The following is an 18989-nucleotide window of genomic DNA, read 5'->3' as shown; positions in this document are numbered from 1 at the left end:
GAAATAAAGATGCCATTTAGTTGTTCCACATCCATCAGTAATCTGATAACCAAGATGTATTTTAACTTCTGCTTTTTATGGTATATATACTGTACATATTTGTATATACAGTATATTGTATATATATTATATATTAGCATATATACAGTATTTAGTCTGTGTATTTAATGTTCAAATCATAATCTAAAAAGAAACAAAAACTCAGTACTGGGCAATTTAATTCAAAAGGTGTATAACTAAAATATAGATCTGTTCCAAAGCAAGATTACTTGCACATGAAAAAGCCCATAGTGCTATTAATCCATATACAACCACAAAACTGCAAGCACATCATTTTCCTTCTACACACAAAGCAAGACACCATGTTAGTTTCACACATGCAAATAACACTCTATACTGTACACTTTTAAATATACTTGGAGAAACATTACACTGGTTTAATAAAAATGTACATTACTCAATACTGGAATACAAACTAATGCTAATGTAATGTTCCTGACATGCTTCTATTGTTCTTCAAATACTTTATATTTTCTTCAGAAATTATAATGCTAATTTTGCTTCAGAGGATTCCAGATTAGATTGTATTCTTAGAATGGAACCAACATCAGAGTTCCTTGTGACACATTGGGGGATACACACTACATTAATCTTTATTAATTCTTAATAACACAGAAACTTGTAATTAAGCACTGACATGTGGTACGATTATAGTGCTTAATTAAAGTTTAATTATGATCTGCTAATTTTCAATTAGTTTGTATACATGCATCTACATTCAATGTATTATTTAGTGATATTTATCAGTCAGAAGAGATGAAACGCAGTGCCATTCATTATCTAGTACAGTAGCTGTGCATTTCTAAGAAAAACGTACAGAGGATCTGTGAAGTGAGATCAGTTCTAAAGTGAGATCAGTTTTGAGCTATACTCTCTGTGCTGAGGGCCTCAGATAAGCTCTATGACTTATAAAACTAGCAAGAAAACTAAAACAGTCTATAGCCTATTTTAGTCTCTCCCCCTACAAAAGATACAGTACAATATCAAGCACATCTGTTGTCTCATTTGTCTGGCACTTAACTTAATGCCTCCACCCTTTACCTTTCAGGTTTTCCAATCTAGGCGCATGACATTTTCAAAGACTAATACACTCAAAACAAAATACCGACTTAGGATTCTAAAGCACTTCAGAAAAACTGCAGATACTTAACACAATAGTAGCACAACATAATGGAGACTGCAAGATGTTTCTTTCAGGTTAGTGCTGGACACATTCAGCTTACTGTAGACAAGCTAGTGTTTCATTAATATGCTTCATTTCACAACAACTTTACTCCAAACACAACAACTTTACCCCACGTTTTAAGAAGGGTCCACCATAATCTCAGGTTATTTCCAGTAATAACATGAAAGGAAAAGAACAGGTAAATCATAGGAAACCCCAGCACTGCACTCACCAGTCTTGTGACGAGGGGTACCCCAAAATGCCAGAAGTGATCGTTCAGCAGCCCACTGTACACTACGTTTCCAAAGAGAGCAATGGTTCCAGATTTGCACAAAGCGTTCCCTGGTTTGGTTTCTGTGGAAATAAAGAAGAATGCTTGTCTATAGGACTGTTTGGGTTTTATTTGACACCAGAGTGTTGGAAGTCAAATCTGATCCTGCTATACCAGTTCCTAATCTAAAACAAAATGTGGAGTCTCTGAAAACACATACTGTATGTTGTACTTATCCAATTTTGTTAATTATTTTGAAACCTAGCAAACAACTCTAAGCAACTTCATACAGCCAAGTAAAATAGTAATTTGCAGATTACCAGAGTAGAAATACTGTATACGGCAAACATATACTTAATCCAAAACTATAAGCAATAAAATATACATCAGAAAAACCTTCATAGCACTATTTCAGTGAAGTGATACTGGGAAACTTTCCACCTCATGCTCAGGAAAGCAGAAGGGTGGCCAGTGACATTCCCAGGAGATCCCTACAGCTCTGTGATTATACCTGATTATACTGAACTCTCTGTATACTTGGCATCAGAATCAGGTTCTGGCTGCTGATCATAGCCCTGGTCATCCTTGCTTTTAACTGTTCCAACAACAAAGGGCCTGAACTGACACTCTGCCTCTTGTCTTTGGCACTGCATACTATCATACAGTATATCGTGTCTACAAAAACTAGCACCATCTAGTTCCAACACACTTGCCATGCAATAATTTGCAGCACGGTATGGCAAGTAGCATACTGTTTACAGTTCCGCTATCATCATTGATTCATACACAACAGAAAGGAACTGCAGCAGGCCCTTAACTGTTCTGAGCATTTCTGAAACATTCACATTCAGTGTTTGCAAAAGTTAAAAAGATAAAGAGCAATTCACAAATATCTTTACACCAGTCAGTCACTGCACAGAGAAATGTTCCATATAGCCAATATCTTTACCATTCCATTGATCCTACAGAGTTTAATCACGCAAATGCTTAGCAACAAGCAAAATTAAGCAGAAGAAGCAAGTGGATAGTGGTAAGAAACACTATTAAAAATAAAATAAAAGCACAGTTAAAATGTCATTTTTTGCGGTTTTTCGCTGCAGTGCTGCATGGATATTAATGTTATTAATGGGACTGGCGTGAGGGCAATGTAACAGCTTGATTGTTTATAGCTGCTGCTATCTGCAGTCTCTCTGGGCTTGACTGTAAAGCTCAGGGTTCATTCTGAATGAGCTCCAACTGGTGATATAGTTTACAATTACTATATGAATATTAATTGAAGAGGCTTAGCTCCACTGAATTAGAGCGACAACTTTATATATTGATACAAAACGAAGCAGGGTCCTACCACCCCAAGCTCGTTGAAGTGTGGTTCGATGGCTTTAAAATATTTTCTACTCAAATTATCAAAAAGTTTGAAGAATGCTTTTTTGTTTACGTCTCAAAGGACTTCTCAAAGGATTTCAATAGAAAACTAGCAAAAGAACAACAGATGCTCATTTACAAAAGCTTTTATTCCATATTATGCTTTTTAATGTTGGTAAATGTATTTAATCATTTTTAGTAGCCTTGTCTACTGTACAGTATATTATTTTACATTTGATTTGTGTAACATCTGCTTATGGACTGAGAATGGATCTTCTTGTACTGTAACTTGATTCCATCATTGAACTACGCAAAGCCTATTGGCAAACTAAACTGCATTTAGATTATCACGTAATGCATTCTTAATTCTAAGATAGCCACTCACAAAAGGGTGTAATTTATCAGTACTAGGACCTGTCACAGGCAGAATTTTTTTATTGTTTTATTTATTTTTTTCTTGGCTGGTTTGAAGATTTGATAGTGCCTTTAAACTGGATAAAATGTCAAAGCTGTCATAAACATGCAAGTAGAAATATTTTAGGCTTAATAAGGAAGCAATAACATCTCAACACACAAAATGGCAATAACATCATCATCCCTAATCTGGCATCTCAACATCTGTGTCAACCTTTCATCAAGTTGCCTATTTGACACTGTGCAGTAATTGAGATGGTGTATTTATGACAAACAGAGTTTAACTAGACACATAAAGGTTTTTATTCCTGAAAGTCCCTTTCTGAGTTTTGCAAATAGTGTGCTTTTTGTGATTAAAATATATATTGCAATTCATAGAATCTGACCAAATGCGCTAGATTCATACAAACCATACAGTATACTATCCCAAGAGTGAAAGTATACATTTTTTTAGAAAACACAATAAGTGGCTAACAGTTAAAAAATAATGGCCATTTCAATTTAACCAGATTAGACAAAAAGTGACTCCGAGTAGCATACTGACCTTTACGTAGCACAGAATAGCAGGAACTGTCTTTTAGAGGCAGATAAAGATATATGCGGAAGGTACTATTGATTCTGTTTCAATAATAACACAGACTTTGCCTTAAGAGGGTCCCGTAATCTGTTATTTTAAAACATGCATCCTGTCCTTCCTTAAGAGCCCAAAAAAGCAATGCATTATCGCCTTCTAGTTCCGCATGGACACCAGAAGGGAATGCAGGCGTAGTGACCTACTGTACAAATGGCTTAAGTGCTGAAATTACAACAGCTGCAACAACAAAATATCTTTTGAACTTGCCACATTTAGGATGGTTATGAATAGGTTTTCGGTTAGTTTTACATTTTTTTTTTTAAATATAACACCCGCTAGTTTTGATTTTTATCTGTAATGTGGGCCAATTGTAATCAGAAACATTACTATGCTGTAGCTACTTCAGAAACTTTCACTGTCACACTGCACTGAAGCATATGGGACAATCAGTAAATTGTCCACACTGACTTGGAGGCAGCCAGTTAAGCATTATGAACTTCAGCTGTGCACATTACCTATACTCTTTCACACCTTAATTCCTGACATGCATTTCCAATGTTCACTGTTACTAGAACATTAATGTAGAAGAATAAACACAGTTTAAACCATAATATTCCAAAAGAATTGCAAACTAGGACATAGGAAACATTCTAAAGCTAATAATGTGGAATTAAACATACATGCTTCACAGCTAAATATGGCAGAATTATGTGATAATAACATTTGAAACAATCCCTATAATTCTCAAGCACAACCCAAATCATTGTATAGACAGGATGTAAATAGGGGCCAATATATTTCTTCAAAAAAGAATATAAGAAAAAAAAACAGTGTTATACACCACTTGTCTTTAAATAATACCTTATTGTATAAGACAGCTCTAAGTACAGCAATCCCTTTCATAGATGTAGGCTTGACAGTTTGAAGAAAGGAGTTTAAATGGGTATGAATGTACCACGACCAATCCTGTTGGAATTAGGCCCGATATTACAGGATTAGTGAAGGTGTATCATGTTTGCCCTTCTATTTGTTTGCCTGCCTGCAGCAGAGAACTACAGAATCTCATTCTGACAACTCAGCAAGAGAAGGTGGATGTGTTTTAGTAGGCATTTAGAGTTCCTGTTTTCAGATTTTATATTCATTTGTGTCATGACCATTACCAGGACAAGTAGATTGAAATAGACGGATAGATGGGAATTACTTCTAAGGGTAGGACTATATATTATTACTGATATTTATTTTTAATAAATATTAACAATACAATTTAATATATTAATAGTAATAATCGTGTTAGAATATTCTTCACAGATACAATGAGGTATTGAAAACACCAAATCTTATATGATGTTTTATGTTTTGATCTTTGGAATCACTAAAACCAATATTAGATTTAACATTTAACCATGAATGTTTTTTTTTAATTCTATTTTTACATTTTAATGAAATATAAAAAAATGGGAGAAGTGGTGGAATGGTGGTTTAGCTGCCTTGCAGAACTAGGGTTCAAGTGCTGGGTGCTATCTGCGTGGAGTTTTTATGTTCTCTTCATGTGTTTTGGGGTTTTCTCTGTGTGTTCCTGTTTCCTTTGACAGTTCAAAGACAAACTGGCAGTTTTTCTGGATTGTGGGAAAATTGTCCTGGTGTGAGTGTGTGTGTTTGTGTCTGTGTGTGCCCTCCGGTGGATAAAGTGGTTAGAAAATGAATGGATGAATAAATATTTAAGAGATTTTTTTGTGAGTGCTTAATACAGTGGGTATACACAGTATGCAATTGCTGTATATTATATATAGTAATATAATATTTGTGCATGTTATCTTTAAGAACAGCTCAGTTTTTTCAAATGAAAAGGGCAGAATTGCAAATAGAGGGATGCTCTTCTGCTTTCAAATGTTTGAGCATCAAGGGTTACACATAGATCCTGAGCTAAGCCTGTTTCTAACGACTTTGCACTTTGCTACAATGCAATAAAGGGAAACAACAGTTTAAATAATTCAGGCCCTGAGAAAGAGATGGGGTAGGACGGGGCTTGTTCAGAGAGAAGGACATGAGGTGGAGGGGGCTAGCTAAAGGCTGGGAAAAGCCTGTCTATATTGCTGCAGAATGGCTCATTTAGCCCATGCCACATGTTATTAAAGTTGTAGTGCCCCACCCCCCCCCCATTTTACCAAAAGCCTGTAGGGCGCACAGTAAAAGATAGCAGCATTTAAAAACAACAGTAAGGCCTGCAGCTCCAAATAAGAAAATAAATGCATACCTCTTAACCTCTCTCTCTTATCTGTTCCTTCAGGTCCTGAATCCTTCATCACTCTATATATAGTTTATATCCTGCAAATAAACTGTAACGGGCATGGGGCATTCTCCTTTTCAACAACTCTTTGGGATTATAGTGTGCACCAGCTTCAGAGCACACTGCTCTATCCCGTCTGCTGCAGCCTGGAGCATGATCTACACCAGGTCCAGCAGAGGCGACATTACAGTAATTTCAACACTGAAAATTCAAGAATACTGATTGAAAGAAGAAAAAAGAGGCAAAGAATAAAAGGCTTTAAATTTAATTTATTCTAGCTGTTAGTAGTTTTGTATTTTTAAATACAATACAGTACACATCTTGCTAATACAGTGTAACACATTCTGGAAACAGAAGGAAACAGTCACAATGGCTCCCTCCATAGTTATACAGTACATGCACTGGGTTTTGTTGAAAGCCATCCCTTCAATATATAGAAATTGAAATAAGGAATTAATTTAAATTTACCTACCCATTTCTTTTTTGGAAAACTGCAAATTTCTACACCTGTTTTAGTTTCCATCTTTAGAACCGCCAAATATTGTTGAATGCGATGCACTGATGCTAGTGTACCAACCCTACATTTAACTAGTCAGAGGTGGTGCAAAAGTCAACTGTATTTTATCTCACTGCAGTCCTGACAAACAAAACAAGGCCTTTTGTGCAAAATGGATTTCAGACAGCTTTGCCAGATATAGCCAAGGCCCTGACATACCATACAATAGTCAAGATCAAGAGCTACAGAATATACAGTACTAAACAGCAGATTCCCATATACTGTAATCCCAGTAGTGTACACCGGTTGTGTGTCAATGCTTGGACACTTCATCTTACTGTACAACTGCCTGCTTGAATAAACACCAGTATCCAAGCTAAAGAACACATCTCTCACAGTCAGGTTAGGCTTTTATCTGATGAACTAAATTATTTTTGTCATTTGTGTAATAAGCTGGGCTATGGAACTCCTGTCGTGAGGAAATTGAAGATGCATTTTCATTAATTATAATCCACTAACTGCACAGCACAACAAATATAATCTCTTGGAAAGTATGATGTAAAGTGAATTTTAGAAAATAATGATAATATTGCCTAACATTTGAATGTGTTAATTGCTACGTTACAACTTAGGTTTTTCACTTCAGTCTTTACTGGAAGGGTCCTTCCAAAATTCCCTCCTGTTCCCTGTCCCACTCTTACTGTGCTCTGCGGGAGAGGGAAGTCAGCACCTCATTCCAACCCAAACACAGCAGCACTAGCAGCCAGTCCATATGGCTAGCACTTCTTGCTGTTCCAGGACATAAATCAGCTCAGCCAGCTCTACAGTAGAGTGAGAATCGAATGAAACTTGAACAATCACAGTGAGAGATGCAAACACAAACAACAGAACCACAGTATCTTGAGGGATTGAAGTATTCAAAAAAATATATTGCTTTCCTAAATGATGACCCTCTGTAAAAAAAATGAAAAAAATGCTTATGTATCCTTCTACTGCTAAACACTGCTATCTCATAAGTTCATTCAGTTTTCTGATTAATAAAAGCATTTCATTCTCTCACATTGGATATAGCTGCAAGGTATACAGGATTAATATCTACCAAGGACTTCCATCAGCCTTTAGGAAAGCAGAGGTGATGAAGACAGGAGAGCACTTTACTATACAGTACAATTCCATTTAATGTTGCTTTGATTCAGGTGGATGCTACCATCTTCGCTGCTGTCATCATCATGGTAATTTACAGCACACATTTTTGTGTGCAAAGCACTGAGCTACAAAATGACAGAAATAAAAACAGTGTAAGCAATCCATTGAAGTTACAAGTGCAACAAGAAGTAAGTTTCCAATATAAATCAAAAAGTTAAGAGGTAGCCTCCTGTTTATCTCTAGAGACTAAGTCTCAGAGCACAGTGAGAGTCAAGTTTCCCAATAATCTGCAACGTCAATACAGACCATTAGTGCATCTTTGTGCATGTAAGCACTAATAACTTTTAGTGATCAGTGGAATAAAGTCATACATGCTTTAATCTGTCAGCTCTGGTGTTTGGGCAGGATGGACAAACCAGCAGGACAGCTAAAAGGGTTGTAGTGCAAGCTGAATGCTGTTCAGAGATGAATGAGTATTGTAGGTCTTTTCATTGACAAAACAAAAAACCACAAATCGTGGTGCATATGTAGCTTTTATTGGTCAGCAACACTGTAAAATGCCATATAAGAATCATTTAAAAAATCAAAATAGAACAATAAACAAAGTGCATTTATCAGTTTTTGCTCATTTAAACCTTTCACAGTGCTGGCTTACAGTATGTCAAAATGTGCCTTTGAAAATTCCGTTATGAAGTATAAAGAACACAGTGGCGGGAAGAGGCAATAAAAATAGAATGGGAACTCAGAAAAACTTTGTAATAGAGGAAATGACTGTTTCCTTAGGATTATGATTCGTCACGGTAAATGCATGACATATCTGACTTCATCCTCTCTTTTCTTTGATTTTTTCATGCTTGCTGCTCTATTGTTGTGTGTAGCCTGCTTTTCTACTACAGTCTAACATAATATATTAATATATGGGTAAATCAATGCTCAATGTCCTTACAGATTACCTCAAAATCATAAACAGCCCTGACAGGAAATACAGAGTAATACAATTTAATTAAACTCCATATCCCCCCAGTGCACCAAATGGGAAAATAAAAAATGATTAAACTGGCAGTCAAATAAAACAGCTTTTAATTGGCATACAGCACAAAAGCTGTTTGCATGTTTATTTAACATTGCACTGTATTAATAAAAAATTAAACCCCTAATTGAGTAAACTTGCACAGGCTAGAGTGCGAGCAGGCTGTGCTTCCCACTGTTTAATGGACTGTGACTGAAAAATAATCCCAGGCTAGTTTAATACTTCTGCAGTCATACTTGATGAAAATCTTACTCTGATTGGCGCTCCGCCATACATTAAAAAGCAATCAAAGCTACCTGTGCCTGATGGAGAATTCCCAGCAGAGTAGGCCACTCAAGCCCAGTGTAGACAGGGAGAATCATTAGCGAATATCCACCACGCTGTCTCAGATAGGACAGGGAAAAACGTTTCAATAAGCCTGTCTTCTCCGCCCCATTCTGCAGTATCCAGCTCAGCAAGTCACTGGAGACAGCTGTAGAGTTTTGCCTCTCAATCCCTGTCAGTTTAGTGTGCCGAGCTCTGAAACAAGCTCCCCTTTGATCTACTACCAAAATCCAACAGCCAACCCTTGTCTGCCAGCTCGGAGTATGGACGTGATCATTACAGCATTATTTATTTATATAGTTACCTTCTCTATCCAAAGGTACTTTTACAAATCTGCAAAACACTAAAAGAGCACGCAGGTTCCAACACAGTCAGATCAAGTGTCCTGGGTGTCCATGTGTACATACATGACAAGAAGACCACACTTTTTGTAATCTGAGGTCTCACAGACTTTTTCCAGGCACACCAACCTGAGCCAAATCCACCTTTATCACAAGGATATAAAGGAAGCCCACTATAAGCAGAACTGTAGGTGGACAGGAAAACTAGGAGCACAAGTTAAAAAGGCTGTAGAGCCAGTTGAATGCTGTTCAGATATAAATGAGTAGATCTTTTATTTGTGTCAGTCTTCACTGACAGAGCACAAAATCTCTCTGTTGCAACACATATTTACTACTATCTAATTTACTGGAATTATGACAGATGAAGAACACAGTATACAGTATACAGAATACAGTAGATATTATTTATTCAAGGATTTCTTAATAGTAAGGTAATGTGTCTCTGCTGTGAGCTTGATCATTCATACAACTTCACTGTTGAAAGTATTAGGCACACAGAGATTAAACTGCTAGAGAATAGACACATAAAGTACTGTACATAACATGTATAGTACAGTACATAACCAGTTCTGTGTTCTATTTACTGAGAGAAAGTTTGTGATGAAGACTGTTTTGGTCTCGAAGTGTTTATGGGAATACTTCTTATAAACAAGTTTTATGATTTATTCAAGTGTTGCGTTCAATTATTTTTCTCATTTTGTTTCCGAACAACAAACAATTCTCTTTTTATTTAAGTAAAAATGGTACAACCAGTCTTATACTGTATACATACAATAATCTTTAATGTTCTTTATGTCAAAGAGGTACAGTATGTTAGGCTGCTCTCTAAACATTAGCACCAGTAAACAGCAGTGTGAGTATTCCCAAGGGCTAGAAAGTCGTCTGTAATCTGTGGGAGCTTTACTCCACATTTGCTACAAGTCCTTACTGGAGCACTGGGAAACCAGTTAATTTAAAAAATTGAGCTGGCTGGACTACATAATGTGATCAATGGTGATTTAATGCTTAAATCTGGAGACAAATTAATGTGCTTTAAATTCAATTCAATCCAGTTAAAATAAATTTAAAGAATCAGAAAGCCTTAAAAATTAAACTTTTTAGAACCAATGCTCCAAGTATGCTTCTGAAGTTGGATGAAAAAAACTTTTAATTTTGCTTGATTGAAAGTGAAGGTGAATAAACAACTTTTTTTGTTTGCAGTTACTGTGAGTCAGAGATAAGAGTGGTATTTGAGTACAAGAACAGAACTCAGACCTGAAAAGCAATAATACTGTACGTGTGTGTCACATGAATTTGTGTTCATATCACCGGGTCTCCAGTTCTCAAGGTTTTGTGAAACTTAGAACACTTTTGGAAGTTTTACTTGTAAACAATTGCTATTTAATATTCTCTGCATTACATAGAATAAAAATTTATAATTGTATGCTTTTATCTGTGCAAACGTAAAATAAATCATGGTCACTGATAAGTTGATGATTTCAAAGTACTATCTTGACATACAAAAAACAGATTTGTTACATTATTAGCAAACAATTTAAATTTTGCACCCGCAACACCTGTTTGTAGCACTCTTCTGTATATTAGGACTTTTGTCCAGTCAAAAGAGATGTACTTATCTAACAATTATACAGTATTAAATAGTTATCCCACCAACAGTACAGCAATAATAACAGACTTAAAATGCTATTCACTAAAGAACGGCTTGAAACACACAACAAATCCAGAAATCCTAAAACGGAGATTTAATCATCACTGTCTCTAATCGCCTTCAGGGACTTTCAATGTGTGCGAGCTGATACATGTAGCCTTTTCTGGACTTGAATGCCCAGAGGCAGCTTGTATTGGAAATCCTGCACAGGAGGTATAATTGAGAAGCAGAAAGGGGGTCTATTAAAGATCAAAGCTGATTGATTGGACGTGACCTTGGAACCCGCGTTTTCTTGCGAATTGGCCCAATGGAAGCATTCCATTAACAACCGAAGGGTCAGAAAAGCCTTTGTAGGAACAAGCTGCCTTCAATTGGTGGATGGGAACAGGCAACACATCCTACACATACAGCAAACTCTGTGCCACACACAGAAATAAAATCCCTGCTCTTGCTTCTTTGATTCTGTCTTACTAAGGCAATGAAAAGTGCCACAAACCAAGAATGTTTAAATATCTCAAAAAGTATTTCCAGGAATATATAGAAGGTGTAACACACGTGGGGGGAAATTCCAGTGTTTGCAAGACATTCATATGAGGTGGGCCCCAATAATTCATGCACATCGTCTTTTCCCCAAATAGTACAGTCACTATTGGCTGCATTGGAAGATTCTCTTGCCTATCACTCCTCCCAGGCAAGAACAGCCAGTTGAAGAGATCGAAGATTGGCATCTTTGAAATCATCATCCTGGGCCTTAGCTTTCAGGAGCTCATTTGTTATGCAGGCTGTGGGTGTTTGTGAGAGTCCAACTAAAAATACAGCAATTAAAAAACTTTGGTGCTGCATTGAAACATTCATGCTTATGAATGCTTTGCAATGAAAAAAAAATGAGGAAAAATCATTAGGATGATATCAGCTTGATCTAAGCCTATAACATTCTACAGTACGTAAGATAGAGATAATGCCTATGCCTACAAGTTTGCAAAATTCTGGTATGGGAAAAAAGTGAGATATTAAAATGTTTGCTAAATAACATGCAGATTTTTCAAGGTTAAATTTTGCAACTTAATGTGACTATCAGCTTTTTACAAGCACATGTGTGTTATGTTCACTGAAATGAAATTCTGCAAAATTGATTTTCATATGCTGTGAGTTAAGTGTGTTGAATTATAGGTGAAAAGAATTATAATGATGTGTAACAGTGTAACTGAATTGTTTTGGTATTAGAAAACAGAGTTAATGGGGCCTGAACCCACTTTTTACATTGCTAGTTCCAAAATTAAACCATACTAAATATTGGAACCACACCATATGGTTGGTTAACAAAGAACATGTTGTGTTAAATATCATACTTTTTGGAATTATATTCTGAAATACACTGTGATATTCCACCATCTCCACCTGCCCTGGAATGCATCGGTTACAGCTAGCTTGCGTCCAACTCCATACTGGGCATTAGTTTGTAACTTGTGGACTGGAGAGAAGAGTGCCACCTACTGGTTTATCAACACTACCTCCCATGGCATCCTGATTTCCTTAGAGGTGCTACTGTATATCCCAGTCTTGCATAGCTTCTAGATTTATCAAGCTGAGTCTTAAAGGTTGTATAACAGACAGTAACAGTAACAGTAAGGAAAGTAAAGTGTCTGCCTATGGCATTTCAAAATGTTTTTTTTCCCATTTTCTCCTGGAAAAAGCAGTAAATCTTTACCCATAATCTAAACCAAAGCTGAAACAATGACACAGAACATATATCAAAGCAAATAAGAAACAGGATATTACACAGAAAAGAATGAAAAATTCATAAACACCTTTAAGTATCTTTACAAAAGCCCTCTTTCATATCAAAGTGCCAAAAAATAACATAGCATTACAAATGCGAAACCAGTGAAGACAGCTCTGGTGTCCAAACAAGCATCCCAGACTAAACTTGTTTTAGACCTTGTAAGTTACCTTTACAAAGTAAGAGGATTCAATGTCCCGCTGAGACTTGTTGTAAGAGATTTTTAAAATCAAATCATTACAGACAGCTTCTGAGACTGGCATATTACAAGGAAGTCACAACACATTAATATTTAAACTTGTGTATGGTTTTTATACAATTCATTGATTCAATTTAAACAAAATCATTTGAAAGTGATTACTACAAGTTAAGCACAATTGCATTCGATTAGAAATGACAGAAATAATAATAAAAAAGAAATCACCCACCCTAAAATGTTTTGCTACTCCTTGTTATGTGAAAGAATACTCAAAATGGTAGAGAGAAAGGGGCTTTTCATACAACACTTCTCTTGCACTGACTGATGACCTGTCTCTCATTATGTGAAAGAAAATATACCTGCAGACACAGTCCAAACAATCCCCCATAAATTTTTGATGGAAGCTCCCTGCCAAAACAGAATGATTTACATGATCATTGTTGCAAAACTCTTGCATCCCTCATAGCGAAGTCAGCCACCCCTACAAAACTCAATAACACACACTCTGCCAAAATGTCAAACACGCAAGCTGTAGTATTTATTACAACTCAGACCCCTTTACTCATAAAAGTGCCATGCTAGTCTTTTTTTTGAAGAGAATAGCTTGTGCATTTTCACACTGTAGCTGGTGTAAGCACAGCGCAGTTTGAAATGGAAACGTGTCCGATATGGGGGTTACAGAATAACTAAAGTGCTGCAATACCTGTCTAAGGGCATGCTGTACTGAGAGGAAAAAAGAAACATCACTCTCCAGACACAGAGCACAGCCACCACAGATGGTGAGAAAACAAATGCCTTTTTGTCAGTTGTACTGAAGGGGAAATTCTGTTGCATTTTCTGCATTTCTAGATCTTAAAAAAATGAATTAGAAGAGACTAAGCATGTTTCTGCTTTCATAAAAGAGAAAATCTTTACCATCAGCCATCTCCTGAAGGGTAACCAACTGGCTTTTCTTCCTGAGTTTAGGAGTCTAGCTGAACACTACACTATCTAAACACGTAATCACTGCTCTATCTTTATGCAATTAGCCCCAGCTGTTTAATGAAACACTGAAAGATCTGAAATCTTTTTTGGGGGGGATGAGAAAAGCTGATGGTGCTCATATGCCCTTATACTGTACCCTTTCTAAACTTTTTCATGAAGGAGCCAATTGGGAATTGATGAGGCAGGATTCTGGAATGAACCAGGTGCCCTGTCAACTTGATGCCTCATCTCTTAATTGGAATTATACTCCAAATTACAGTTATTAATTAATTCTGCTATATAACAATAATTAATTATTAATGATGCTACAGTATATAACAACAACTGGGTATTGTATTTGCTAGGTCAGGCTAGGTCAACTATCAAATATCAACTGATAGGTCAACTATCATCTGTGTGTACCCTGCGATGGACGCCAGTCATTTTTATACTGTATCCAGTTAAGTCAATTAAGAAAACAATTATAAACATTCATACTGAATCTCAGATTTACACAATATTTTTAAGAGCACCTTTTGAGTGAAGGTTCTTGTTAAAGAGTTTGAAAGGTGCCCTCGAACCCACAACCCTCCAATCCAAAAACAACAGTACTACTCATTATTCCACACTTCCTCCCCTATTCCTGCTTGTGTAATAGGGCCCAGATTACCAGTTTATTTAATGTCTTAGCTTTTAGATCACTTTACTAACACTACAAAAGTATCTGTAAACCTAAAGGACATTAAGAAACAGTGTGCATTCTGAATTCTACTACCCTCCAATATATCCCACACAAATAAATCTTCATACCAAAAAAGTTTAGAATTTTTTGTTTACACAAGGTTGGAAACATCACTTTCTCAGCATTATAATCTACTTTGCTACTGATACTGTATGAAGATGTAAGTTACAGGAAGCTATAATATTCATAGTCTAACCTGGCAGAAGCTGTTACTACAGTACTGTAGTGTATGGGCTTTTATTCAGATGAATTTCAGCATGGTCGCTCAAATCATAAGCAACAAACCTCTACTATGTTTCTTTATATTGAACAAATATTGGGCAGAATTGTTCAGAGCAAACCTGCTAGCCTTAGAGAAAGAAGGTGTAATAGGATGATTCAGTACAAGAGTAGGTGAAAAGTAACTCACGATTCATGCGAGCAATCCACACGTTTCTGTAATATCTAAACAGCTACACCATAAAAATTTCATAAAATCAATAAACTTCCAGAGGGGCTGGAGATGTAAAGGATTTAATATCGCAAAGAAAAAAGCTATTATTTCTTTTTTAATATATATTTTTTCCACCTGAAAATTAAGAGAAAGTGTTTTCCAATGAATCAGCGATTCTCTAAAATTATTCCCACTCATCTTTTGACATTTTACAAGGGAGGAAATACTTTCTAAGGTTAAAATCTAAGGTTTTGTTTATTCACTATATCTGCATATTCAAATAGCAATAAATAATTTTGCAACTAAAATATTTACAGGTCTGCTCTGCTATTGAAACTAGCCAGAGATATTGCACAACCCATCATAACACAAATATTCTAAATTTAGATTTGTTTTATTAGAAATATCACAGAGATAGCAGGGAAAAATCACAGCATCTTTTTCAAGGGTGTCCTATGGCCCTAAAACCTCTCATGGTACATCAATCACACTCTGCTTCCTGGTGTGGAACAGATCAATACTGAACACAGCAACTCATTGATATTGGACAGCTCCTGACTAAGATATAGCATAACTTTTTTGCTGCCTAGTGTAGCAATAATCTCCAAGGTCAATCTGAGTCATTCCAGATCGTTGTGATACATTGATACCAAGGAAATGTGGAAGGCTGCAGCTCAATAATGTGTTGTGAATGGTCACTTGTAAAGACAAATGCATTTTCTCTACTCTGTATAGGCCTGTTATACAAAGAACTATATTATCTTATACATAATATGAAAAATATATTTGGACCAAATTAGTGTATTATTTTTAAGACCACAAATGATCATTTTCTTTATAACCTCTAATTTGTATTTACTTAAGATTCATTCATTCACCTTACTTACTACAACCACCATAGAAGACAACTGTTTCTCTATTAATCACCTTATTATGTGCTGTGGTCTTTGCATTTTAAGGATAATAAATGCTATTAATATAAAGTGTGATTAAATAAACTGTAAAAATAATTTGCCTTTCAATACAACAGCATCACTCATATAGTAATCACTTGTCATGAAGGATAATAGTCTTCCAAGAATCCAAAGGTAACTTACAAGACCAATACAGGAACTGTACAGTCTTTGGTAGGTTGAGGTTGAGCAAGTGTTTTAACATGAGATATCAGGTTGTCTATTCTGCAATTTGGTCATTATGAACTCTCTTTGATTCTTTCAATTTGCTTCTACCTGATGAAACCTTTGAGTCTCAAAGTGCTTGGTTCTTTTCCATATATATTCATTCCATCAGGTTTGGCGAAGGACCATAATAATTCATAAGAATAATTCGTGTTTATTTTTTCTATATCTCTGAAAAGCTTCTTCTGTCCTTTTCTGGTGCAAGCACCCTGGTTTAAGTGGGAGAAGGCCTACTCCTGGAATCTGAAATCTGACCCCTGTATGTCACAACCAGCCCAGCAAATTTAATTGCAGATGGTCATAGCTTCAGTGATTGTAGTGTCTTGAGATGACATTGATATTGGTGTGTCTATCTTCTCACTTAACAAATGAAATCTTCTGCAAACAGCATTAATGATACAAGGGATCCTGTCTGTAAACAAGTGTACCATGTCACTCAAATATTGAAAATAGAGTTGGGGAGGAAATGGACACGTATTTGAATCTTATAAGAACTTCAAAGGACTCTGTAAATATTTTAGTGACAGTTACTGCAAGCATACAATAACAGGCGAAGGATGCAGATGAACTTTAGTGGACATCTACACTTCAGGAGCATCTACCAGAATACCTCATTATTCATAGTCAAACATCTTTGTAAAGTCAAAGAATGCTAAATACTGTAGAGAGGTTGATGTTTCTCCTGACGTTTTGCCCTGTAATTGACAGGTTGTAAAAAAACATACTGACTGTGCCTCTGTCAGTGATTGTCAGCAGAGAGATTGCTCTGTAATTTCCACAGTTGGGTGTGAACTCTTTCTTGAAGATTATTAGAATCATGGCATCCTAGAATCCATTTGGGATTACTCCCTCATTCCAGATCTGAATGATGATAACATTGAGTTGGAGAGTTATTTCCTGTCCACTGTGCCTAAACAATTCAGTGTAACATAGGGCACAAACACAAACAGACCTTGTGGCAGTAAATCTGTTCTTCATGGCCAGCTTCTTCTGTTTGGATATTGCAACACACTGCCAAGCACAGAAAGACTCGCGCTTGTGATCAATTAGCTCATTGATTACCTTGTCATTGTAATCAATCGAATCCTGGTAAAAGTGGTAAAGATAAAAGTAGATCCTAAAATGGTGCTCAGTTGCAGTTTCAGCTATCAAAATTCACTTTGATTCACTCTCTTGCCACTAATTTTTTTACAGCCATCTCTGTACCAGATCATATCTAGAATCTTCCAGACATCACTTTCTTGCACCCAGTACCATTAGTGGGTCTCCAAAGCCCTTAGAGGATGAGCTGGGGATTGCAGATGCCTGCACATGGCATCTTTTAGTGTGGAAAACCACTGCACAGCAGCTTCCACACACTTCTTGACAGAAAGTAGCGTAAGCAAGCAGGCAGTTTTCAGGTTGGCATGGTGACCAAGAAAATTGGAAGTCTCATTAGCTGTAGTCTTTTACTGTCAGAAAAGCCATTGTGATATTCCAGTTTGGTACATCTTCTTCTACCTGTTCTTCCATGTACAGTGGGACTTGCTTGTCATTAGCCCCATGTATGGAGGATGCAGAAATCGTAGCAGGCCTTCACCTTTTTACTTCACCCTGCCAATGCTGCCCCTATGTCAGTCATTGTCTAGATTCTAAGGCTAGGAAGGGACATAGAACTTTGACAGTCAGCGTCATCAGTAGAGATGTCTACTGTAGCATTACCAAATTATGCCACATTGGTAAAGCATAGTGAAAGCAAAACATGCATATATTTAAATAAGGTGGGTTAAAACGATCTGAACTTACAAAGGTGATACTGGGCAGTGCAGAGAGTGTTATTGCAGAGACTTTGTATGTTTTACTACCAAAAGAACTCTTCAGTAGCCTGTTTAACACCCAATCCAATCACTAATCACTGATTAACACCGTGGAAATCCTTTTCATCCCCAAGCATTACTAATTACACCCCATGTGAATGTGGACTTAAACACCACTAATAATCTCATTAATTAACTAATTATCACCCCTTATGTCTATATATAAATATTACAGGCCTTAACAACCTCTAGTGGCAGGTTAACGTCTGCAAATTATCACTAACCAAAACAAGATTTTTTTTCTTTTTTTAACATCAGAGTGTTTTCATTTTATTTTATTTTTCTAGACTTTAGTCTGGAATAATGATAGCCTTTACTGCCGTACTGAATGATTATAGTGTAAAGAATAGAATTAGTTTTACTGTATTTACATTCAAAACACTGGATGTATTTTAGATCTATGTGTACCATGTGAAAAAATGTGCTGAGAAAAGAAAGGTTTTAACTTATAATCATGCTTCTGTTTCCTAATGGATTGGTATACCTATTCTGTACTGACATGTCCAACCCTCCAGTAGTTCGTTCTACTACATATACTTATACCAATCAGGCCTGCAGAATCTTTTCTTCTGGAAAACTGTCAATCTATGTTGGTTGGCATCCATATGTAGAGAACATATACTGTAAATGTAAATGTACATATATATGACATACAAAAAGGTCTACACTATCCAAAAAGATTAGAAGAAATGCTGTATAAGCAACTGTAGAGTCACATAC

The 18989-nt window shown here is 36.3% G+C and overlaps 1 protein-coding gene across 13 annotated transcripts in view; it reads right to left on the bottom strand.

The window, feature by feature from the left end:
• rbfox3a (RNA binding fox-1 homolog 3a) overlaps window positions 1-18989 on the bottom strand; it is a 513805-nt gene that overhangs the window by 175666 nt on the left and 319150 nt on the right. For 12 of the 13 annotated variants that reach the window (XM_069194511.1, XM_069194509.1, XM_015356549.2 and 9 more), the window contains one exon: window positions 1458-1579. The exons of the other annotated variant lie outside the window; for it this stretch is intronic. In XM_069194511.1, the coding sequence (XP_069050612.1) occupies window positions 1458-1579 (122 nt within the window). The remainder of the gene's footprint in view (window positions 1-1457; window positions 1580-18989) is intronic. 13 annotated transcript variants of the gene reach the window in all.

Source organism: Lepisosteus oculatus, chromosome 9 (assembly GCF_040954835.1).
Source record: "Lepisosteus oculatus isolate fLepOcu1 chromosome 9, fLepOcu1.hap2, whole genome shotgun sequence".
Lineage (NCBI taxonomy): Eukaryota > Metazoa > Chordata > Actinopteri > Semionotiformes > Lepisosteidae > Lepisosteus > Lepisosteus oculatus.
The sequence above is the reverse complement of the archived record's forward strand: the minus strand, read 5'-3'. Positions and strand labels throughout refer to the sequence as shown.